The 26,307-nt window shown below is 45.5% G+C and overlaps 1 protein-coding gene across 4 annotated transcripts in view; it reads right to left on the bottom strand.

Moving 5' to 3' along the window:
• The window catches only part of si:ch211-26b3.4 (connector enhancer of kinase suppressor of ras 2), a 52,891-nt gene that overhangs the window by 22,458 nt on the left and 4,126 nt on the right, over positions 1–26,307 (bottom strand). For all 4 annotated transcript variants that reach the window (XM_068583467.1, XM_068583451.1, XM_068583460.1 and 1 more), the window contains exons 2-8: positions 19,118–19,281; positions 13,057–13,259; positions 11,483–11,570; positions 10,204–10,245; positions 5,661–5,780; positions 4,788–4,847; positions 3,863–3,931 (exon numbers count right to left, since the gene is read on the bottom strand). In XM_068583467.1, the coding sequence (XP_068439568.1) occupies positions 3,863–3,931; positions 4,788–4,847; positions 5,661–5,780; positions 10,204–10,245; positions 11,483–11,570; positions 13,057–13,259; positions 19,118–19,281 (746 nt within the window). The remainder of the gene's footprint in view (positions 1–3,862; positions 3,932–4,787; positions 4,848–5,660; positions 5,781–10,203; positions 10,246–11,482; positions 11,571–13,056; positions 13,260–19,117; positions 19,282–26,307) is intronic.

The raw sequence follows: 26,307 nt of genomic DNA, 5'->3' as shown, positions 1-26,307 counted from the left end.
TTTCCAAACTGTTGCTGCAAACCGCCACTACAACACCACATGCTACTAGTTCATTATTTAATCATTTTTATTAGGCTGAGACAGTGGAGAGATGATAGGAAACCAGGGAGAGACAGATCCAACAGAGGCCCTTCGCTCAAACTGGGACACAATCAGTGTCTTGACACCAGAAACCTGTGGTGCAACCCCACGCTGCTAATTAACAACCGATGTTAACCGTTTCTTTCACGTATGCTTTCTGCAGGCCTCTATGTTCACATGTGGCGTTAGGTATAAAACTAGGAAAAACAAATGACTGTATAATGAAGATAGCACCACCATGTGACCACTTGTATCACGTTTTGTTCCTGAACACCTAGTCCAAGTACTTATAGGCCATCTTCACCAAATGCAGAGCATAAAATACTCGAATGAGCACATAAAACACCACAATAAGATACCATTTCTCTACAACTGGTTGGGGAATTCTCCTTGGTGGGCGGCCTATCTGAGACACATTTAGTTGCTAGTTTATTGGGCAACTCGAGCTCACATTAATGCAGCCTAAAGCAAGAGCTCTGCAATAGATTTGAAGGGTATGATGTTTTTATTTGTCAAAACCTTTTTTGGGGATTTTCTTTTGGAGGTTTCAGTTTGTTGGATATAATATGAGGTGTTTCTAAAACTGTTATATTACGATATAATGTAGGCATTAGCCTGCAAAGTTTGATTCCACCGCTCATTTAAAGCAGCTGTAACGTTGGTGTCATGCGAGCCCCAATTTCCCACACTTTGTCTCTTTTAAAGCTCCTTTATTCCCAGAGTTGATTAAGTAAAGTCCAAATATTATGACTGCCATCAGGCAATTAGCATAATTGTCCGCCACTTTGATTATTTTCTTTTAACACTTTTCACACATTTTTCTCAATTCAACAACAGAACAAACGGCGGAAAAGAAATACACAGGATCGAAAGATAAGGGCACAAATAAACATCATTTTGATGTAGATTTGGATCCATATGGAGATATATAAATATTACTGACAGGTCTAGAGGCCTTGTCAGTGAGGCATCTGTTACCTAAGCTACTGCTACTACAGCCGACACAAGAGGCATCTAAACTATTGCCTCAGCCACGCTGCTTTTATACCCTCTATGTTGACTACTCACCAAACCAGTTATAATACCAGACACGGACACTATGCACCACACTCTCCCAGTGCCACTGACCTGCATGTTCAGATAAAGGAGGTTTGTAAGGAAGAGAGAGGGATGATGAAAGAGTAAGAAAGGAGTGCTGACTGCAGAGTTTCCTCGTGGTGCTCGCCAGCCCGTCTCCAGAGCTCGCAGCGCTCGTCAGGCCATTGATTGGCTACACTGGTCTCAGCTACTGGATGTGTCCGCAGAGGCCACCGCGCTTACACACACCCGCTCAACCACAACCACAAACACACACACACGCACACAGACAGACAGAACCACTCTGACCTTATTCCTGACATAATGATGAGCAGCCGGTGTCAGCGTTTCGCGGACCGCTTCCGGTTCTCTTCGGCCTAGTTCAGAGCGCCAGACATCGTTCACCAGCAACAAGAGCGTCGATGTAATTTACTACAGTGTGTTTAGTCCTGTTCGGCCCTCTAAAACAAAAGAGGGCAGACTAGGACACACTGTAATTCATTTACTAGCGACAGAAATAGGGCTAGGTATCAAACCGAACTGGAAGAAATGTGCTCGTGCATCAACAATCTTCAATTACAAAAATCTGATTTTCAATCTCTGGGCAGATTTGAATCTCTTGTAAAGCTATTCTTTAATCTCCATTTGATCACTTTGAGCACTAAGTTAGATGAGAAGATCGATACCGCTCTCATATCTGTTTAATACGTAGAAACTACAGCCAGGCTCACTGTTAGCTTTGCTTAGCTTAGCGTAAATAAACAGGTGGATTAGGTCTGACAATGGGTTAAAAAAATAAACATGACTGACAACCAGCACCTCTAAAGCCCTCAAATTAACATGTCATACATCTTCTTTGTTTGGGGTAGCTATGCCGTCACCTCCTTTCCCCGCTTCCTGTCTTTTTGCTAAGCTAAGCTAGCTGTCACCTGGATGTAGCTTAATAATAAACGGACAGATATGCGAGTGGCATCGGTCTTCTCTTCTATCCCTCGACTTTAACGACGATGCGCGTATTTCTCAAAAATATCTACTTATCCCTTTAACAGAAGAAGCCATAGTTCTCACATTGTTTTGCTTGTCCATACTGGTATTGTACCATTTCAAACAGCGCCAAGCCCCTGAACTGAGAGGGAACTGGACCACGATCACGCAAACCCTCGTTAGCTCCACCACAACGCTGGGCAGCACACAACGGTGTGTGTTCACAGCAAACAAGAGGCCTTTCCTAACCAGGCCGGTTTCGAGAAAAGGTTCTGATATGCAAATATGCAGAGAGCGGAAAAAAGGGAAACAGGGAAGCGACCTACCAAAAATAATAATAGAGCATAAACTGCTGCTCGAGAGGTTTTTCAAATCCCCGGGGTCTTCATTATTTTCCCAGATGCTATTACCTCCACATAATTATGTTGCCTCTTCAAACAATCAGTTTGTTATTTGAGCAAATTCCACATTTTACCTCAAAAGAGAAGGCAGAGTTAAAAAGTCCTGTTTTGAAGTGGGTCTCAAACAGAAGCTCATGCATAGACATCAAGGCAGCGCTGTTGCTAAATACGTGGGATAGGCCTAACATAATGATTCCATAATGTAATGAAATTTGTTCGTTCGAAAATTCACATTAATCTAATTCTTGAAAAGTGGAGCCTCACTTGATGGACTCATCAGCCGCTGATGTTGACAGAGAGTTTATATGTGTACATCTTTACGCCTCAGCGGCTCGATTTAGGATCGACGCTGTTCATTTCATCCTCCCGTTTTCTCCCCAAGTCCCTCTTTACTTCCTCCTCCCTTTTTTTTCCCCACACCACTCACCCAGCGCTGCGTCATCCCAACATCCCCTGACTACTTTACTCCCCTTTTCCCTCATCTCTCTCACACACACACCTCTGTCTCCCCCCTCTGCTTATCTCCTCCCCCAGAGTGAGGGATCAGAGTGGTGAGGGTCTAGCTGAGGGAGTAATGAGCGGTTGGTGCTGAGAGCCTGGCATGGCGCGATCTGCACCGTCACCCCGAGGAGAGCGAGAAAGGGAGAGAGAGAGATAACACGCGGCTACATCACGTCAATCACCGCCTGCATGGCTGCTTTCAAATGAGCAGCACCTATTGAGACATACGAGGAAATACTTACGGGGACTTACAAGTCTGCTTTTTCTCTCCCCTCCCACTCTCGGAAATCTCAAATAAACTCTGGAACAAATCGTGTGTGCCAAAGGTGACGGCACGCTCAAACCAACATGCGTTTTCACGAGGCGTCGTTGAATTTAAAATGGCTGCCCATTTTCGCACTTCCCTTCTCCGATGTGATGAGTTGAAGGCAGAAATACAACTTATTCAAGTCGGAAAGTGGAACACCAGTTCACATTTTCAAACCAGACGCCTCCTTCGGGGGCTTTTATCGCGACAATGGGAGCAAATGCCGGAAAAGAGCGAGCTGACAATCACACTGGACTGAACAAAGGTATGACAATTGTCCTATAATCTGCTCCCGCAGCAGGGATAATTAGCCTACATAGCTGCACAGGACAGGAAGCACCATGGCGGCGGCGGTGGTGGTGCTAGTGGCAGACTATCGTGTTCCTTGACATGTCCTCAACAGGGCACAGGATGGAGGACGAACGGCGGTTTGCAGAGGAAACACATGGGACTGCGTTTCCTGTGACTCTTCTGTGACCACAGCGTTGTGTTTGGAAGCAGGTTAACTCACCACCGTCTGGTGGTTGACTTGGATCACCTCATCGCCTGCATGGATCTTCTTACACTGGTCTGCTGGAGACTGCAGAGAAAGAAGAACAATGGGAGCATGTTAGTGGTGTAACAGACCCACACACACACACACACACACATTAATGCTTTGAAGTTGCCAATCCCTGATGATACAACCTGAACAACTGATCCGTGGTGAAATCGGCAGGAGGAAAGCTAGCAATGTTAGCAGCACGGGAGGTGAAACGTACGGAGGCCCCATTGGGTTCCATTGTGATGCGTCTATTCTCCATATAGTAAAATTGAGTATCGAACAAAGGCAAATTATCACGTTGCCATGATGTGTTCACATGTGAACTCGAAGAATTAGCTTTTAAAGAGAAGCTGAAATGAGTTCAGTTGTGTGAAGGAGATATTTTTTTGCATTGATGTTAGCAATGGAGCTTCATAATTAAAACTACTAATCCCACAAGATAGTTTTTTCAGCCAGAATAGAATCTTTAAATGTTCGAATGTTTTGAATTCTTTGTTTTTATGCAAACAACACACTATAGATGACACAAACTAAATAAAAGTACAATATTTTTTTTAATGTTTTTTTAGCGCGGCAGCTATGAAGAAAAAACTAGTCTTGAGCTTTGTATACCAGCGGCTGAAGCTAAAAATCCTCAAAAACTCTCAGCGATCGGTTTCGGCAGCAAAGAAACGTCTCTAAAAGTTGCCTTTTCTTTTTCTCTGCGTTTTCGGATCTGCGGCGCTAAACCGCGACGCGATCTGACCTGACAGATTTGTGATCCGTTTCACCCCTGGACCACGTTCAGAGTATGTTGCTGTAAGGCACGGCTTCGTTGTCATCGTGCAATCTGAGACCATGAATGGTAGTCGGTGTGTTGAGCTGCCTACAAACAGTGAAAACAGAAACTCACGTTCTCTGTGGTTCCGGTGATGACGTGGAGCCCGTCATACGTCGATTTGATATACATCCCCTGGAACACAGACACGGGGAGGGAGGGTTATATATTACATCTATTATATACATGATACATATGTTCCACACCTGTAAACGAGCATCTATCTGCGCCTCTGTCTTCATACTTGTGAGATATTTGACTTGCTTGAGATCCTCCAAATCTTTGAACTCTACCTCTTCTTGCAAAATATATTCTCTCACTTTGTGTTTTGATGATGGTGGTCGGTGCAAAATCTCCATTTGGGTTGACTTCAAAGGCTTTTTACTGTATGATACCGATCAATTCATACGCTTTAAACCAGTGGTTCTCAACCTTTTTTAAGGGATGTACCTGCTAACCCTCCTCAAGTTTCTGATTTAATATAGAATACATACAATTCAGTTTATGAACGTTCACTTATATTTGATGAAATATTTATTAAATAGCTGTTTTTTAAGGATTTTTAATGGATGCTTAAAACCATTCTCCTCTGTATGAAAGCGTGTTTGTTGTTTTCACACAGATTGGCTCATGTCTTTCCAATAATTTGTCTTCATCTGTCCTTCATTTTTTAACTAGCATCTTGCCTTCAAATCAAAAAACAACCAATGTTCACCTGAAACATTGGCAGGCATTGCATATTCCCACAGCGTGAATATTTAACTATTATTCCTGTCGTGCGTTCAAGAGACGTTTGATTCAGTTGTGCAAAGACACCATCAACAGCTTTGAAAGAAGAGTGTGAAGTCTGAATGCAAATTTACTTTTGAGGAATTGTGACGCTGATTCGTGCACCTTCTCAAATCAGCTCTGGTGGATACATGTGTGCATGCTCAGCTGTGTCCTTACCAGCCCTTCACTGGGCATGATGCTGGTGAGGTGGACCACCTCCAGGTGGGCGGACTGGGAGACCAGAGAGTCCGACGACAGCGAGATGATGTGGTCGCATATCCCCGCCAAGGTCTTGCACTGTTGTTGAGGAGAGACGAGAAAGGAGAGACAAAAAGAGGGAAAGAGAGAGCGAGTGGACAAAAAGAGAGAAAGTTATTGAGATTGGTTTTGGTTCGCGAGGGATGCCGTGACCTAGCTGGAGGAGGTGAAACAGAAATCATTTCATCAGATTGTTCCACATCGCCACTTCCATCACTCCGGCACACAAACTGTTTCCTGTCACCGTCTGTCCACAGGCGTGCCCACAAGACACCGTCACAGACAGAACAACACATCACTGATACCAGCCAGCCCCCGAGGAGCACACATCACATGTTTTAACATCTAAATTTGTTGTTATCTGTCTTTTTTGTGTGTTATTTTTTGGGGTGGAGGGGGAACCTATACAAGCTATTTTTGGATTTGCATCAACTAAACAAGCACACTGTCGAGTGGTTAGATTATCTGTGCTCCAGTTTTTTTCCACTACACTTAAATTCCTTATGCACATTACCTAATACGCACGGATTCTCGTTGCCTTTGTTCCAAATAAACCTTGACTGTCTTTCAGGGTATTTGTCTGCTTGGTCATGCACGCACGTTAATTTATCATCGGCAACATCTCTGCCTTCTAACCACGGCTGACTGACTACAGTGGGCTTACAGAGACCGTTACCCTGGTGATCCTGCCTCATCGCATCGCTGCTTCGTGCACACACACACACACACACCCACACACGAACACACACACACACACACATGAACGCGCGTACGCTGGAACGTAACATGTCGTAAAATATATGTTGTCTGCATTCAGACAGGCGATGAACCCCGCATGAAATAATCTTCTGATCTAAATCTTAATGACCGGATTAGGGTTGATGAAGTGAACAGAGGAGATCTTTAGGACACACACACACACACACACGCACACACACACACTAACACACACTATAGCTCAGAGCCTATGATTCATTCAGTGTGAGAGAAAAGGTGGAGGATCTTCAGCGAGCTGGCTATTTGATGCTTATGCTCTCTGTGTCTTACGCTTTCTCACACACACACACACACACACACACACACACACACACACACACACACACACACACTTGCATCCTTTACTAGGTCAGTTATTTGAACATTACACGGCTTCCTGTTTACACAGACAGTAATATTGTGTATAGTCAACGTGTAGGCTCCACGCTGGGTAGGACGCTTCGCTCCATCCGCTGACACCAACAAAAAAAAGCTATAATTCAAACGACCAAACAAAAGGGGAAATGGATAAAAAAAAAAGTGAGAAATAAGTAGAGGAGCCGCAGAAGCCGAGTGTGTCCAATCCCGCCTATAGATCTATAAATAGCATGCAAAGTCCCCCGTTGGGAACCACGGCCACGCAGCGACCACGTCGTGGCTCTGCTCGCATCCGCCTTTGATCATCGGACTAATAGACTTGCCCTGGGATTAACACGGGCCGAGAGACAATAGGGCCCGTGCTACCAGTGTGGAGAGACGCTGGACTCCTGCAGCGCTGACACGCCCGGCCTGGATGTGACACGCCTCCGGGGAATCAGAGCGCAGATTACGGGGAAGTTAACTTATGTGGCTGGCTGGCTGGCTGGCGTGAGATTTAAGAGCAGTCAAACAGAAAGCCAGACATAGGACGCTGCCAAATGGATTAAGCTCTGGCTGCACACTGCCTTGACCACCCCCCTCCTCTCCCTCTCCCCCCTCTGGCCATCTCCTCACCTACCATCTCCCTCATTCTCACTCTCGCCTGCTTTCCTCAACGACTCATCGCACCTTCTCCATCGCGCAGAGCTTTGCAAATATAAACCTGAGCCGAGCCGAGACGCAGGGAAAGATGAGGCGATGTGGAGGGATGCGGAGCGGAGAGGCAGGGGAGGGAGAGTCCGGGAGGAAAGGCGAGAGAACAAGGGGAAGGGGAAAAACACACACACACACACACAACTAGGACAGTCTTATGTAATTCCTCTCATCCTTATGCATGCGTGCACATAAAAACACACACTCATACACACTTCACGCTCCATCAGACACACAGACTCACACACATGCTCATATCTTATCTCCTTCACACACACACGCGCGCATGCACACACACACACACACACACACTCTCTCTATCCCCGTCCATCTGATTGCTGCAGGCCGTAGTCTGGAGGAGAGCGGAGTAGCAGTGGGTTTTGCATTATTAAGCAGAAGCTGACAAACGCACAACTACGGCTACAGTAGCGATACAGCAGAGCTGACCAGAGCTTCAAACAGAGTCTAAACCCCATTGTGCACGCTGGAGACTCCGTCCTACTGTCTGTCTGTCTGAATCAACCTCTATACATCACTAAAGACCAAGCTACCAACACCACCAGGGACAAAGACCTGGAGGAAACCTTTACTTCTGTCATTCTGTAAATAAATACAGAAAGAAAGTGCAGACAGGGTCTCCAGTCACTGGATATTACTAATGCAAGATGTATTGACTATGTTAGTTCCTAATTACAGTTAATTGAAGGTCATTTCAACTATACTGAAGTCATTTAAATATTATTAATTCAAAAGATGTCTAAGTACATGTGATGATAATGTGAAACAGTTAAGGTAAGTATCACATTGCCTGTCAGATTCTTGAGTAAATGTACAATATAATGTTTAATTAGTTAGTCAGTTAGCAGTTTGGTAGATAGTCATCTGATCCATCCCATACTGGCCAGACTGTTAAATATCAAAAATTCTGCAGACACTTTCCCACAGATGCGAAACCAAAAGAAAGATCTCAAGGCTAGAGTAATTGAATGGCATGGATGTCGATATACAAATTGGGAAGTAGATAGTCCACTGATTAGCGGAGGAAAGTGTGAATGCAAATTTTTTTTGATAACTGCATGATCTGTACACCCCGACGGCATCTTCATCGCGGCCTTTTGCCCGTCTTCAAGTCCGCTAACGCCAGTATCTAAACAGATAGAAGAGTATTTTGTAACAGTCGCCTCGCTTTAACTCTCAGTTCTCTTTAAACCTTTGATTGAATTCTTCGTTCCCCTCCCCGCAGATGGCGTCTCACTTCCTTTGGAAACAGTGTGTCTCTCAGCAGAGTGCACAACATCATGTGACACCATCTTTTACAGCAGGGGTACGAACACCAAATGTTGTTCAGTGGAGACCATTGATCTCTGTACCATCTGAGCTCATTTGCATGTGCTTTAATAAACTTTTGAAAGACAACTCGGTTCTTAATTTAAGATTTCCACCACATAAGACACAAGGTTTTAGGATTTTTACTCCCTGTCAAAGTAACTGTGAAATGCTTCATATGTGACCAACTTGGCCTCCATGATGGAATTATCTGTTAAATACCTGATATAATATGTGAATCATTCAGAGGACACATTGGACATGTTCCTGTTCCAGGGATCAGATCTCAGCTGTGCAGCATCCTCTTCATACTTGTGTGTCTGTCCGTTGAGAATGATTTTGTGGCATTTCCCCCCGAATTCATTTCTAAAACACAGCCAGTAGTAAACTCCTCTCTTCACGGTCTCCCTATTTCACACATAAACCTCCCACACACAACAGACTTAGTCATGAGTAGCCTTTAGTCTGGCACCCAGAGTTTGTGTGTGTGTGTGTGTGTGTTTGTTTCTGTGTGTGCACACATGTGCAGAGCCATTTCAATATTTGAGTTGCCCTGATGTCGCTGTCCTGTGTCATTAACAGGCCTGTAACAACAGAGGCAAACGACAAGCGAAAAGCTGAAGGGGGAAGTCACTTTGACAGCGGGAGGAGGGGGGCGGGGCATCAGGAAGAAGCCACCATCTCAAATACAGACTCATGCCTGGTTTTGTTAATAGAAATAGGTAATGCAATGGCATATATATGTGCTGAATGGAACATCTGATGTGGGGTTTATGGTCAGGTCTGTTTCTGTGAACTCCCCCCTGCCAACGTTTTCTATGGTTTCCTCCACCTGACCTTGAATGGCAGCAGGAAGTGTCCCGATCCGACTGTCAGACCAGATCAGACGCTAGCTGCTCACTCGGTTTCACACGTGGACGCAGACAGTTCTCCGTCACACACACACACGCACACACAAACACACACACTGACATAGACACACGCACACACAGGAGTTAAACTGGAGCTTTTCAAAAGGCCGCAGGCTCGCCTGAGCTTTAACAAACAGTTTTGTGGCACAGATTTCCACAAAAAAACACACACAGCACTTTGACATGCACACGCCGACATCCACGCAGAAAACACACACACACACAGATGTTTATCAGGTTTTCAATGTGTTTATGAACTTTACGAAGGACTTAACAAATGACTTAAAGGATCTATCTATCCATCTATCCATCCATCCATCTATAAATGTACCTCTTCCATGTTCTCTGGGGAAACACTACAGGCCAAAACACTTTGACATTTTAAAGCGGAAACTTACCACATGGAGAATCTTGTTCTCTGTCTCGTACACTGTGCAGTCCTGTAAGATGAGAAGAGGGCAGAGAAAGAGGGAAGAGGAAATCATTAGATAGAGAAAAGCATCAAGTGGAAGCTCAAATATCTTCCCTCCTCCGGATATAAAAACCAGGAGAGGAGAGAAATGAGACGGCCAACAGGAGGAAAGATGGATGTCTTCTTTCTGGATGGAGAACATCAGCAGTCAGCGATTTCATATCTAACCTTCCACATTATGCACATTACTTATGATAATCTAAAACGTTGCACTGACCAGCTCTGGATCTGCGCCGCTGCTCGGAGCTTCCGCAGGATTTAGAAGACTACGATACTCGTACATGACAGATTGTTATTTAACGATAGTATAGTTAATCTATTTCTGGGAAAGCAGCCCACTGACTCCACCACATGTGCATGGTGGCGGTTAATTCACCCATTTGATGCATTAGTGCGGGCGCTGCCGCCACCTTTGTCTGTGCCGCTGCAGCCACATGTTCATTTGTCCCATTGTGGACCTATACGGTGGCCCCTTTTCTCCTTCCTCTCCTCTGGCCCTTGTAAGTGAGAGGTGGTGGTGGTGAGGGGGTGGGGGTGTTATCTGCTTGGCTCCAGGACTCGCTCCGGGCACACGCACAAACACACTCTCGCACACTCTAAGCGGGCTCTTACAAGGGAGGACGTGGATGGCGTCCAGCAGAGCAGACATACTTTCTGTCCAAAGAATGAGATTTCTGCAGTATCGTGTGTGTGTGTGTGTGTGTGTGTGTGTGTGATTGTAACCCCCTAGTTCTGTTTTCTAAAAAGTGCATTTGCGTGTGTAAAATGTGGCGGATCCTCACGAGGGAGCGAGCCAGCGGGGCAGCAGAAGGAGGACAGGAAATGAAGGGATGAGAGACCCCTAGCTCATTCTCCATCAGGGCCCACCAGCTAAGCAGAGGATGTGGTCCAACAGCGAGTCAACGAGCACTTCGCCTACGGCTGCTAACCGAGAGGCGGCTCGTCCCCATCAGCCGCGCCGCAAACAGCCGGTGGCAGCGGGCATATGTTCCGCTCACAGTCAAATCTATACAAACGAGCTGTGTGGACCACAACAAGCTGTGTGAGTATAGCGCTCGCTCCCCGATCCAACAACACACTTTAGCTCCTCCGCCTTTTTTGAAATTCACGATCGTAACCTTCAGCGCGGTCCAGCGTAACGAACGGGTGACATGATGGATGGCGTGATGCATGCGTGTCCGTGAGAGTGAGTGTTGTGGAAGCACCTGTTGCACGATGGTGGTCAACTCCAGGCAGAGCTGCACGATGTTGTTCTTCAGTAATGAATACTCTGTCACGCTGGCGAACGGAGACCTGAAGCACACAAGAGGAGGAAAGAATTCATCAAGAAAATGTGGCTAAATGTGCAGAAATCGCTTCATGTGTGGCCAGCAATGACTTGGAAGTCTGATTCCTCCACTCTCATCGACAGATGGTCTGTGGAAATGGACAGTTTTATTCCTCTTAAAAGACTATATATAGTCTCAAAAAGATTTTTTTTTTTTTGGGAAAATCTGGCAGCCTTATTTGAAGGTCATGGATACACCACTAATGGTACAATAGGACTAACTATTTCTCTGAATAACATTATGTACTGTGTCATTGCGTATCTCTTTGTACTGTGTATGCATCAACTTTTTTTTCTCTTTTGGTTGGGTAAATTATCTATTTTATTAATTTTTTTCTATTTTATTTTATCTACTTGTATATTTGTTTGCTTTTGTTATGTACAGTTCTGTAATGTTTAATGTAGTGTGCTCTGTGTGCTCTGCATGTTCTCTTGCATTGTGAAAATGTAGGTTTTGTAAAGTAGTGTCCTGGTCCTGATGACATTCTGCGTGTTGTTAATGTTCTCATCAAACACGCCTGTTTGAAGTGCAGCATTTATTTTATGCAGAGTAAAACTTAATGTGCGCATCGCATATTCTGCCTTTTTATAAAAAATAAAAAAAAGAGTTCCCTTTCCGCCCTAAAAGATGTAATTTTCCCCATATTGGTGTTTTCATTTTATTTTGTTGAGTTCATTTATTTGCAGAAAGTGTGATTTCATGATCGGGCAATACAAAAAAACAACATATTCTCTGCTCCACTCAGAGCACATGAGCAAGTGATATAAAGACAAACAACAATATTTGGTTTCATATCGTGGCCAGGAGGCTGTGTGAAAACAAGGATCCACAGAAGCTCAAACTGCTTCATTTGTAAGCGTTTGTTTTGTTCCGTATTGGTTCCATCAGCGGCTCTAACTGAACGATAAAAACACACTCGTCCTTACCCATCTATGAAGTGTGATTGTGTATGAAGCGTAACCACGTGTGGAGCACCTGGTGTTGTAATTATGCCGCAACATACACAATAATATGTGTTATTATGTGTTATTATACGACACATTCTCATTCACAACTCGTCAGACTCAGAACGGTGCAGTGGTCTTTATTCTTTCTATATTCTATTGTGGCTTTACTTATTGTATTCAATGTAATGATTGACTGATAAAAACACGGAGGACTGAGCCTCAAACTAGCGACGACATTTCACATGTCAGTCACTACAAGCATTGTGTCTTTTCAAAATAAACTTCTGTCTCCACAGGAAATTAACTTCAGGCAGCAGACCAATTAGTTGGGAAAAGAGCGTGGTTGACATCACTTTGACCGAATACGGAGTCGCATGACTTACGATAAGTCTACGTCGACACGGACAGCGGTCTTCTAGGTGAAAGTCCTGTGTGTTTGCTTGACTGCCATGTGCTCTAAACTTTACTGGTATTCTCATAACAGGGTTTTAACAGGGTCGCTACCTGTCGAGCCAGGCCAGCAGGTTCTTGGCCGCACCAATCAGATCCACCACCGACGTGAGGAAGTCGTTGGGTAGCCTCCGTGACGCGCGTCCGTCGTAGTGTCCGCCCCTCCGTCGGCCCAGGATGAAGTTCTGGAGGTTCTTCGCCGAAGCGTTCAGCTTGTGGGACAGCGTCCGGAGGTTCTCCGTCTCCAGGCCGTAGTTCTGGAGGACGAACAGAGGAGTTTGTTTCAGGAAGCAGAATCGCAGTCGTCTATCGCTGCTGCTCTCTCATAACTAGCAGTTATCGTGGCGCAGTTTGTGTGGACACGGGGCTAGAAAGTCAGTGCTTTGCAGTGAGTTGTTTGATGAAAGATTAAAGAAACCATTTTGGATTCTGTCCGGGTGTTGGAGTCAGGATGTGGTTACCTGAGCGAGGAGACTGGAAGCTGTGGGGGACAGCTAGCAAGGCTCCCTCCAAAGCTAACATGTGTGACATTCACTTATTAATATTTTGGAGACACAAAAGAAGCTAGAAGCTAGCGCCATATCTGACTCGAAAACACAAGATAGCTATTGATCATCTCGTCTGACCCCTCAGCAAGCAAGAGATTTACTGAAATGAAATACAGGTTGATATAAATCCTTTATGTATCCACAAAGAAACAAGGAAGTAAAGTGAAACCGCTGCAATATATGATATAGATACAGCATGACTTACACATATTTACTTGCATAATAACGTACAGTAAATCAAGTCGCATAGTGAAAGGGAAAAAAGCATTTACTGTGAACTATCAGAGGTTATTTTAAGCGGAATTAACGAAAACAATCATCACTATCTCTGAATCTCCATTAGCATTTTCACATAACAGTCGCTCTTCACTCTGATAGAAGACCAACAAGCTGGTCGAGTAGCCCATTACTGCACTGTGACCCTTTTAAATAAACACACACACATACACACACACACACACACACACACACAGACCCACATTGCGCTCAGCGTCCCAAGGCAGCTCCAGTCATGTCCTGCCTGACAGAGCCTGATTCTTGCTGACACGAAGGCTACACACACACACACACACACACACACACACACACTTTAAACACACACACACACGCACACACACACACACACGCACCCCCTTGTAAAGTCAGATACACAGGCTTAGCTAGACATATCTATTCCTCCTCTGCCTCTAGATCTATCCTACACAGATCTACGACCAGAGGAGAGAGGGTTTCACCGTGGCAGCAGAAAGAGAGAGAGAGATAGAAAGATAGAGACGAAGAGAGAGAGAGAAGTGAAGAACTAAAGAGGCAGAAGACATGCGAGCGAGAGAGGAGGAGGCGACAGCACCCGGCTATGCATCTCACTGAAACTGGGTCATACATACACTGCGTTCTGTATAATCTTCTGTGTTCTGTGAGAATGTCGATGAACACATGAACTTGTAGCACAGCTGTAATTAGCATGTCCTGTATGATCCCATCTCAAGCCTCTCTCTCTCTCTCTCTCTCTCTCTCTCTCTCTCTCTCTCTCTCTCTCTCTCTCTCTCTCTCTCTCTCTCTCTCTCTCTCTCTCTCTCTCGGGGACAGAGTGCTGAGATGAAGCGGGTGGGGGAATAATGTCTGATTGTGTGTATATGTGTCGAGAAAGAGAAAGAAATAATTTTAACAGTGCGTGCATTTGTGTGCATGTGTGTGTCTGTCAAATCAATACAGTAAGAGGGCGATGCTATTAAGCACCCCCCCCCCCCCCCGCGGTTCCCCCCACCACCACCACCACCACCACCTTCATGTCGATGTGGTTGCCATAGCAATCATGCGTGGAGTGGCCTCTCCTCCATGCTGATTATTTCTGCCATTGTTGTTTCGCAGACTCGCACTCGAGCGCTGTGTGCGTATGAAATGTTTGTGCGAGACGGGAGACTTGTCAGCGTGAAACAATTATCTTTTCCCAAAGTAAAGCATCGATCAGTCCCGCTACACACTGTACAGGGCTTCGTATATAGCGCCTCTATTAATCAAGACAATATTGATCGTGTGTGCGTGTAGGTGTGTGTGTGTGTGTTGCTCTCAGCAATCTGGGTAAACTAAGGCAGATGAGTTTTGTTTAATGAGTGAATTTTTGATTTTTTTATTGCAGGTTTACCCGAAATAAGTCAAACAATTTTCTGCAATTTGATTTAAAAAAAAGAAACCAGTGTTTTTTTGTCATTTATAGTCACATTGTGTTGACACCTGTCGTATCAAATGTGCTTTATAAATAAACTTGGATGATTTGTTTGTGATAATAACCTTTTCTTCTCTTTTTTTTTTAATGGGACTGTTTCAAAGAAAGCGTTTTTAAGTCAGAGTGCAAACACACTTACAGCACAAGACTGTCAACCAAAGGTTTCTGTGTCAAAAATACATTTAAAAACTACATTTACACGACAAAAACTCCGGCTTTTGTCTGAAAGAGCTTTACATACATGCTCACGCACATACGTGTAAATCAATGGCGGAGGCCTCACAGACTTCATGTGCAAACCCAAAGATAACGTTTGTTTAAGGGTTTTCTAAATGGGACAAGCTGAGGAATCCAGTCTCATTAAATCAAACAATGAGCACAAATATAAATGATGGCCGTTCACGTATAGTTAACCAGCAGGGTCTTTTTTAATCACTTTGGAGGCTCGCAGGGCGGCACTTAAAAAGACCCCAACGACGGAAAGCTGACTCATCTGTGTGACAGTTACAGGAGATGACGACATTAATCACTTTATCAGAACAAAAAGCAGATCTAGGGACATTAAAGAAGCTCCCGCCACCACATCGGGTTGTAAAAAAACAAAAACACGAAGACAAAAAAAGCTATTTCAGAGAACCGCGTACAAAAAGGAACAATATGCGTTTGAGCGACGTATCCCGGATGTCAAACTGCTACGACATCGCAATGTATGTTAAACTGTGCTAGCGGGGCTAATAGCGATTAGCATACACGTTTTACTACACTCCAGCTTACTGAAACAGTTTAAAATGACCACGCGGAATTATCGTCCTCTTTACCTGTGGTTGAACTCCTCATTTACCACCGGGGTGAAGCGCCGAAGTCGCCGGCAGCTTTGACAACGTCTGCCCGGTAATATAATTTCTGCTCAGCACCTGATAGGTATGGAAGCCCGTTACCGCCGCCATTTTCTTTTTAATTCATACATATGAGATCGACTACAAATAAACAATAAAAAACAAGGCCTCTTTACAGGACTCATTCGCCTCACGTTGAGCAGTATCAAGATCTAATCAAATACAGAATGTAGAAACTAAACTGCTTGAGCTGCAATTAACTCAATTTACAAGATACATATGCCTGCTGTTATAACCTGTTCCATTTACTACGAGCTAGTGACGTAAATGAACAAGTAAGTCCCAAAAAGATTTAAACTAAACTATTTGCTGCTGTTACCGTTTATTTATTTGCTTATAAATGTTGTTCATGGACTGGAATACAGCAATAATCAGTAATTATGTGTGATGTGTCTTGGATGCTATAGCTGATTTCTAATGTGTATATTTCAAAGTAAACAGCCGTTTCAATTTGCTCAGTTTCTAGACATTTGAATGTAACTTCAATACAAGGACATCTCTTTTTTTTTAATTCAGATTTTGAGGTGAGTCGTCATTTCGTTTTTGAAATGAAATGCCCACTTCCCGGCACACCTCTGTGAAAATTCACAGCACCCAAAACCTACTTAGCATAGATGCTGGGGGCAAAAAACTGAATTGCATTGGCATAAAAAGAAGGGACTTTTCCACATTTACAGCGAGACTGAAAGCTCTGACAGCGCCTGAAACTTGCATTGATCCAGTTGCCACAGAAGCTCCCGTTTCTTTACGGCGTAAAGACCAGAACGGCATAACGGTTGAGCCGGGGGAACAGGGTTTCGCCTTCCTTATGATGGATTATATCGCTGACGACAGTGAATCGGCTTTTATTATCCAAATATCCACAGTGTCTACAGATATACTGTAGAGTGCCGTCCCATTGTTACACCTGGAGAGTACAGCTAATGAGAGCACATGAGGTCAGGTGAGAATTGCTTTCTCATTTTGATTTATTACAACTTCAGTTTTGGCATTAATTTCTATTGATTATGAAAAACATTTCACTCGACAATGTAGTTGCGGAGATCTTTGGAAAACACGACAACTTCCCTCCCCCAACAGAGTCCAGCGAGTGCAAGAAAAGAGAAGTGGCGTCGACAGAGAAGTTGTAAACCTGCCAACAGTTTAGACAGATTATCTAAACCGCAAGCCAAAATCCTTGTAATAATCCCTTTTTTCGCACACAAAAATATCGACTCTACCGGTCAAAAGTTCATAGGTTTGGAATCGCATGCAACCAAAGGTTGATCGAGGCCAGTCGGACTTCAGAGAGGACTTCAGTATATTTGTTATAGACCTTTGTTGTAGTCCTCTTAACAAACAGATGTTACTTGATGTGAAGGGTCGGCTCTAAAAGTCACACTTTTTACATCACAGAGAACAAAATGTAGAAGATTGATTCAACCCAGATTGAAATAGAAACAGCAGTGTTTAATGGCGTCTATAACAAGTTGGAATTACCAGGCAACAGGTTGCTTTAGCGAAGATATTTGAAGTTCAAAAACAATATAGACGGTTGGTCTACAGGGCTGTTGGAACTGGACCAGAGAATATCTGCATATGGACGGACAAACCAGTTCAAACCGTTGTTGGTTAATAAGGATCGAGGGTTGGAAAACTATTTCAATACCGAAGGTTTTTTTCTGGCACGTCGACTATATGCAAGTTGAATCATTTAATTCTTCTTCCTTTGGGGCCAAAACTAATTTAAATGTAAATGAAATACATTTGGTGTCTGAATTACTCGCTTGTTGTTTCCGTTAGAAGAGCCGTTGTTGAAGGAAAGAAGAAAAAAATCAATGTAACAGGCGCTTCTAAACTTTTCAACGACAGTGTCGGTCAAAGTTTCTTCCCCGGATATTAACCATTAACTCGGTGATAACCCGGTGTTATTTCACCCGATAGAAACGAGAGCTGGAACCACTAAAAGTAAGACCCAAGATGGGATAAACTAGAATAATCTTTTAAGGCCACTAGCAGCAGTCGGTTTTAGTGATGCATCTTGTCTACCTGGCACCCCCGTGTGTGTGTGTGTGTGTGTGTGTGTGTGTGTGTGTGTGTGTGTCCAGTTTCAGGACACGTGATGATAGCTGTTCATTCCCAGGCTGGAACGTCTGAATGAGAAGGGATGCTGATTAGCGTGCACACACAAGCATGTGCGTGCCCACACACACAGACACATGCACACACACACTCACACACACACAGACGCGCGCACAAATTCAAACAGCCCAAACTAATCCAGCCATGTGTGCCTGGGAGATAAGGTGCATCCTGCGTGCTCTTTCTACATATTCTCTCTCCTCCTCTGCCTCCCTCTGTCCCTCTCACTCTCCATTCGTCTCTGCCTCTTTCTCTCTGTGGGAGAGTAGCACCTAATTCCCCCTAATTCCCTAATCCTGAGCAGGGCCACTGCACAAACAGTCAGCAGTGACCGAGGCGATACACACAAAGCAGCACATGACGGGGGGGATTATTTAAGCCATTTCTCAGGCCAATATCAATAACTGGTCGGTGGGGGGGGGAGGGTAAACAATGACAAATATATAAAACTCTCTACCTGTGAGAATGTTACAGTTACATGAACTTACCACCCAAATTGGTCTTGAAGTAATTCTGGCAAGCTTAAAAATGAATAATCCTTAGAATACAAACAGAATTGGTTTGACTTCAAATTAGCTGTGAAAGCTAAACAGTTTCACTCAATAAAAGAGTTATTGAAGAGGGGAGAAAAGAAACCTTTTAACGCTAACCATCGGTTCCTAACATGACAGTTTACACAATGTTGTGTGTATATATATATATATATATATATATATATATATATATATATATATATATATATATATATATATATATATATATATAACCCTTCAAAGTGTAAGCGATTGAGAGGAAGCAGTGTCAACAGGTGAGCGGGGCTGACTGACCAGGGCACAGAGCAGGTCGACAGCTTCCAGGATGAGCTCCTGATGCCCTATTCTGGTGACACCCAGCTCCTCCAGCTCCTGATGGGTGATGTGCAGCAGCTGCTCTCCCCCCATCTGCTCCCGCTCGAAACTCTTCACGTACTGCTGGAGACAGTCATCCAGACCTGAGGAGAGACACAGACGGACACCAGATTAGCCAGCGCTGACGTACGGCACCGCGTATCGCTGCAGCGGCCTGCAGGGCCGCCTCAGCCAAAGAAGACCAAACGGGTCTAATTAGTGCTTGAGAGACTTTTCGGCCCCTTCCAGAGACACAAATATTCAGAAGAAATTAGGAAATATTGATTACAGACTTGAATACTAATTTGAGTTTCCGTCTGTCATGTTGCACACACACACACACACACACACACAGATATTCACTGCGAAAAGTATGCCAAATAAAAACAAAAGCTAAACGCCAGCCCTAAAGCCGGGGATTTCACCAACGCTTATTGGCAACTTCCTCTCATCTCGAGAGCTCATATCTGTTGGTTTGGCTTTCCGTTGTTTTTCGGATCATGTTTGCACACCGTGCTGGAACAGGATGTCTGACATGCAAAAGAATTAAAAAGCAGCGCACGCAAAAAAAAAAATACCGACTTCCAAGCGTTTCCATTCGGAGTGATTAAGGGCGTGTCCAAAATATACTCGGAGAGACGGGACTAATATATCGACGTATGACTTTTCGCCGTTAAGCCGCGCGGCCGCCTGCCACGCAGAGAGCCAATCAGCCGCACACAGACGCGGTGGGTCCGGGATGCTATTGATCAGTGTGAGCCTCAGGCTTTGAACCAAACAAAGTCAGCAGAAAGCACACCTCCCCACGGACCTAATGAACAAGGCCGCTCCAGAATGAACACACACACACACACACACACACAAACACACACAAGTGGAACCTCTGGGGCCCACAAACGCACCGCACTTCGAACGCAGTCACACATACAAATACAATTAAAGCGGCCGCCGTTATTCGGTGGGTCTCGACGCCTCGGTGGAGGCGTGTTGTTAAAAGCCGAGTGGAGCTGTGAGGGAAAACACTGACGCCCACGGGAGAGGCGACGCTGACGGAGAGCAGACAGTGTGGTAGCACCTCAACACAGACGCACACAAAGTCTCCACAAAGGATGAGCAGGAGGCCTCTCGCTCTTAGCGTGCCATGGGACACAACAGACGTAACGTAAGCCCGCCGATGCTTCGAGTGACACGGACAAACGATCTTGTTAGACGCGGCGCAGAAGAGCAACTGTGACTCTTCACACGTCTGCGAGAGGCTCCACAAGTGGAAACTGTTTAATGGAAAACATTCCCGGTGGACGAAACCCTCGCATCACACATGTTGGGATGTGTTTCACGTCCGACGGTATGTTGAGCGCCTCGACTTAGCGCATGAAGTGTGCGAGAACGTCAAGTGCGCGTGCACGCGGTGACTCGTTTGTGCGCGCGGGTCGTTTGGGGTCATCTCGTCAGGGAATTGAAAATGATGCCTTCAAAATTCAATTGCAAGTGCATTTACTGAAGCGCTGTATATGTACACATTTGAGGTACTTGTACCTTAATCTCTGCGTTCTACGACTCCGCTGTCGTACTCCCACCTCCACCACAGCGACAGATATAGTGACTAGTTACTTGACACATTTACAAACTCTACAAACAGGACATGAATGAATCCTTTGGAACATATTTTGCGACTGATATGTTCACTCGAGTAATATTTTCACTGCAAGAATTAGTCATATTTCCTTCTTGTGACATCACTCGAGTAACGACCGATGATCTTTTGAGGAGCTGGTTTCACAGGCAGACATGGTTCCTAGACATAGGGACAGGGCCTCGTCCAAAGAGCCACACGATGAAACTGAGGGGTTTGTACCATTTGGAAAATTATGCTTTATTTCTCCAAATCTGACTCTTCGGTGGTTGCAGTTGTCATGGGGTCACATGTTCATTGTTCAGTTTTGTCGTAGAAATCTCTTTGAAGAGTCGTCTTCTCTCATAGACCCACAAGTTAGTGTCGCTCCTTTCAGTACAGTTCTGCATGTTTGTTTGGTTTCTTTTTCACAAGAATCCTCTCGGTAACAAATTCCTCACTAAGAGTATGAGTGAACTTCTACATTCCAGCATTATATTCAAATGCGCTGTGTGTTTTGTGCTTGTTGGTGTAAAGTGTTTATTACAGTGGGGGAAATGGTCTGTAGGGTCGTCGAACAAGTGAACTCCAGCAGCTTTAAATAAAGAGACAGCCATGCAGGGAACATGGAGGCCGAGCAGAGAGAAAGACTGCAGACATAATGACTTCTCAACGTGTGACTCCTGACCCCTCTTTCCTGACTCTCGATTTCTCAAAACGGTAATCTTTATGTCCGCGATTAACGGAGGTGAGCCTCCAGAAACCAAAACCAACGCACACAGCCTCACTTCCTCTGCCACTCTCACGTGCCCTTCCCGCCGGCAGCGCTTTGTTAATAGCAGTCATGCCATACGTTGTGGCACATTATGTCGACGCACCATGCGCAATATCTGACCATTACTCCCCCAAGTTATGCCATTGTAATATCTTAAGTGCACATTTAAGATTCTCTGCAGGCGGAATGAACCGTGGCACACTTCTTTAATCCGAATACGTCACTCCAGTCCTCTTCCTGGTGTCTCATCATTAATAGTCGCACCTTCTTTTTTTTTTATTCCCTCTCTCCACCTCCAGTTAGTATGAATTATATAAAGAGGTGATGAATAAAGAATCAAAGAAGTCCAGGGTGAGTACCTCCGTTACCTCTAGGAAAGTCCCCCTGCTATAGCTATGTCCTACTTCTGACACACACACACACACACACACACACACACACACAGATGAATGCCTAGTTGACGGCGGTGCATCTTTTGTGCCAGTCTCTGAAACAGTATGCTGGGATTTGATGGTTTAAAACGAACCGCAGTGCACGCTGTTGCTGCATGAGCAACAGACACAAACAGGCATGCAGACACACATGTGCATGCGCGTTGTGACACACAGCTGCTGGCCAATCAGATGAGTCAGAACGCCACCCCTAGAGGCCAAACAGCTGATCTGGGTTCATCTGCAGAGTTCATATATGCCAGCTGGAAATAGCACATGCTGCTCATGCTGCACACACACACACACACACACACACACACACACACACACACACACACACACAAAACACATACACCTCGCCACTCAATTAATGATATTAAAATGGTGTAGATGTGATTAGTCAAAAATCTGCACCAAACAACAACAAATCCTCTTCTCTGCCCGAGCGCCTTCTCGCATTCGTTTACAGTAACTGCAGGAAGCATAAAGTAGTCGAGTCCCAGCCCGCATGCAAGCAAAAAGTCATTTTGCATAAGTAATGTCGGAAGTGTCTCTCTGTGTAATCAAGTCGTAAGCCGCTGATAGCTAATCAAGTTATTTCATCACAGCTTCGCCACAGAGAGTCTTTCCAGCGAGCCGCTGCTCGCGCGGCGGCGGCGGCGGCGGCGGCGGCAGGCCTCTCCTGTAAATAATGCTGCGATTCAGGAACTAAATATTGAGCACTATTTGCTGAGCCAGGGCATCGGCCGCATATCTCACGCATCCATCACTTTGAATGGCTCATCCTAACACACATTTGTCAGTTGTCAACAGTCTGTTTTTTTCCCCCTCCTCTCTGCTTCCCACAGTCTGATAGAGATAATACGATTACTGCGTGCAGTACTCACAACATTCGGCTGCGACAAAGGGGCTTTTTCACTTAAGTGGAATGGGAGCCCTTTTTTTCAGAGTATTTACTTATGGCCCCGGCTCTATTTAGTCTGGAGCTACTCGCTCTCGTGCTGCTTTGTGTTGTGAGTTTACGGGATCCTGCATGAATACACGTCAGGGTCAAACCTATTTTGGTTACTTTGCTTATTTCAGGGGCGTTGAGCTCCAACCATCTACTCCCTTCTCTGTGTTTAATTAACATTAAGCAATAGTCCTATATGGCTATGTGTTATCTCTCTGAAATTCTAGGTTCAAGATTGTACGATGAAGTATACAAATAAGTGAGTTGTTTGCCCCCCCTCCCCTCCCTTCTCCCACGAAAAGAAACCCCATCGTGTTGAGGCTTGAGCGAGCATCGCATTTTGACAGCTTCATCCACATTTCATGCAACTCCCTCCAATCTTTACCTCTTTCCTGAGCAAAAATAAACCCCTCCTCTTCGGAAGACACGAGGGTTGCCAGGCAACCAGAGCGAAGGAGAGAGAGGGAGAGAGAGAGAGAGAGAGAGAGAGAGAGAGAGAGAGAGAGAGAAAGAGAGAGAGAGAGGCCCTCCGAGCAGAAGTGAGGGATCAGCAGTTGCTGCCCCTCAGGTCCCTGCACTGATGCTAGGCTAAGGAGCACATGCACACACACACACACACACACACACACACACACACACACACACGCTGTAACCTGCATATGTGGTCCACAGTAGAAAAGACTGCATTTACAGCTGAATATGGCTCAAAACTCTCGCGGTGCCGTTTCTTTGCATCAACATCAAGTGAAATCTGACGATCAAACCTGTGCTTTTTTTGGGGGGAGGGGCTGGTTTGGGCCTGCTGTGCTAAGAGCGACAGGAGGCAGCTATATGACTCCTGTCCAGTCGCCTTGCACCCTTCCCTGCTTCCCAAACTCTACAAGCCTCCAGCTGGAGTAAGTGCTCCGGCGAGTGGGAAGAAGAGGCACAACGCTCACTAAAAATATTCCGACTGTGAAATATTCATCACGTCATGACAGAATATTCTTAAGAGCGTGGCATTTTCGCTCGCCGGTACTCGGGGCTTCCAAGTGCACCGCGGCCTCCGCCTCTTCCTCCTCCTCCTTGCCGACATCCAGCTCGCAGGGAGGTGTCAAGAGGCAATCTGAAGGAACACAAGGACGGGGAAACGGGGTCAACCGGGAAGCCGCGAGGAGATCAGAGGCGGAGCTCCGCTCCGAGGACCAAAACCGACCTCGGAGAGCGAGAAGTGGACTCCGGCAGAAGTAATGCGTCCGCATGCACTTTAGCTTCATACCTGTAGAGAGCAACGCATCAAGGAAGCACAGTGAAGGTCACATGTTCACATCAAAGCTGCTCTGATGCATTTATTTAATCTGCGAGGGATCAAATGACGGAACATCGCCACGCCCCATCCCTTCAGTTCAAATATTACGCAACTGTTTTGATCCACTCTCACGGCTCTCATCTGCCACGTTCCCCAAACACATCAGGCAGCTGTTTCCACACGCACACACACACACATGCACAAAATAAAGGCTCAGGTGAGCCCACTGAACAGCACCAAACAGCTGAGAAAGAAAGGTGGAGCATTCGCGAAAAGATACACGGCAAATATGTTTTCCCCATCGGTTGGTGGAGAGAAAAATGAAGCAAAAAGACTCAAACAAATTGTTAAAGTTGCTGCTGTATATATCTAGATAAACATCAATTATTTGCTATTAGTGCCATCAGATGTGTACTGTTTGGTCTCTGAGAGAGTGGAAGCGTTTGTCACAATGCGACCACTCTCTTTAAACCTCTTCATGCCATGAAGTTGATCGGCCCAAGTGGTGTGTTTCATGGCTCTGAAGCCTTATGTTAGAACAAGCTGTTGGTCTGAGCTTAAAAAGACAAACTAGCTTTGCGGCGATGTTGACAGCTGAGCCCAAATAAACTGTTAACTTGCTGGCAACTATAAAAGGATGACGGCTTAAAAATCGAGCGTAATCTTTTAAGTCAGGGTTTGACAACGTGTGCTGGCGTGTAAAACCCCAGCAATTAAGTTGCCACGTCAATTTGAAACGTTCCCACAATCGGTTGCCCAATCCCGCGAGATCTCGTGTGCCCCCCCCCCCCCCGAAGGTTGGGAAACTTTTCACCAAGTTAATATATGTGCTCGTAAAACTGCAGCCCTCCGGAACAACAGGTGCAAAACCAACCCAGTAAAACACACGCGAGAACACACACACACACACACACACACACACACACACTCACACACACACACACACAGGCCCCTCTGTCCGAGCGCCCGGATAGAGCGGGTGCTTTGATATGATGCCCACAGCATCCTCCCATTCTCCGCACCGCTTTGCCGCCGCCTCTGTGCTCTCCCCTCTCTTTCTCCGTCATGCCCATCCTTCCCCTCGCACACTCCCCTCGTTTCCTCCCCTCGTTTCCTCCCCCATCTTAGGCTCCTCGGCCTTTCTTTCATTTTGCTTCGCGCCTCCCCATTTCTGAATGCGTGTCCCCGCTCCCTCTCTCTCTCTCTCTCTCTCGCTCTGCTCAGGGCCATAAAACAGGAGAGGAAGCGGGTGTTCGGGTGTTCGTGTGTTTGTGCGTGTTCGTGCGTGTGCGTGCATGTGTGTGTGTGTGCGTGTGTAGAATGTATATTCGCCTCTCTATGCGTCTAAAAATGTGCGTTCAAGGCATCCAGGATGTGGATGTTGGGCATCTGCGTGCGCTGCTGGTTCCCCATCTTATGACATGTGCTGTGACTCCGACACGATCAGATCTGGTTTCCATGACTACCGATGCCCCACTTAAAGCCGCCGCTTCAGAGTCTGCATGCGTGTATGTGTGTGTGTGTGTGTGTGTGTGTGTGTGCACATAGATACACACATGCACACCACGTATTCCAGTGAGCGTGTGCATTCCTTTGAGCGCCTGTTTCTGCATGCATCCATACATGCAGCATCTCTGCCTTTCTGTCTTTTTGGGTGACTGGAGGAGTTTCCTCTTTGTGCGCATGTGTGTGTGTGTGTGAGTGTGTGTGTGTGTGTGTGTGTGTGTGCGTCCTCATAATAAGGCACGCTCTTTAATCTTTAATGCAGCTGAAACTACAACAAGCACACAGTCGGAGGCAGGGGAACCGTGTTTTCCAACACAGACTTCTTCATCAAGCCAGCAGGAGACTAAATCACGCAGTATGGAACGGTAGTAAACATGCCCCCCCCCACACACACACACACACACACACACACCACCACCTCATTTGGACACTCAAGGGCCAAACAACATCAAGAGGATTTCTTAAACAGAGGAGCAAAGCAAAGTATTCCCCCCTACGCATCTTCCATCTAAATATGAACATCTCAGTCATTCACGGTCTCCTGCGCTGCCTGAAATGTCACACGT

Source organism: Clinocottus analis, unplaced genomic scaffold, assembly GCF_023055335.1.
Source record: "Clinocottus analis isolate CAN_PGR_092001 unplaced genomic scaffold, fCliAna1.0.p SCAF_10, whole genome shotgun sequence".
Classification (NCBI taxonomy): Eukaryota; Metazoa; Chordata; class Actinopteri; order Perciformes; family Cottidae; genus Clinocottus; species Clinocottus analis.
This window is presented reverse-complemented; position numbering and strand designations above follow the sequence as displayed.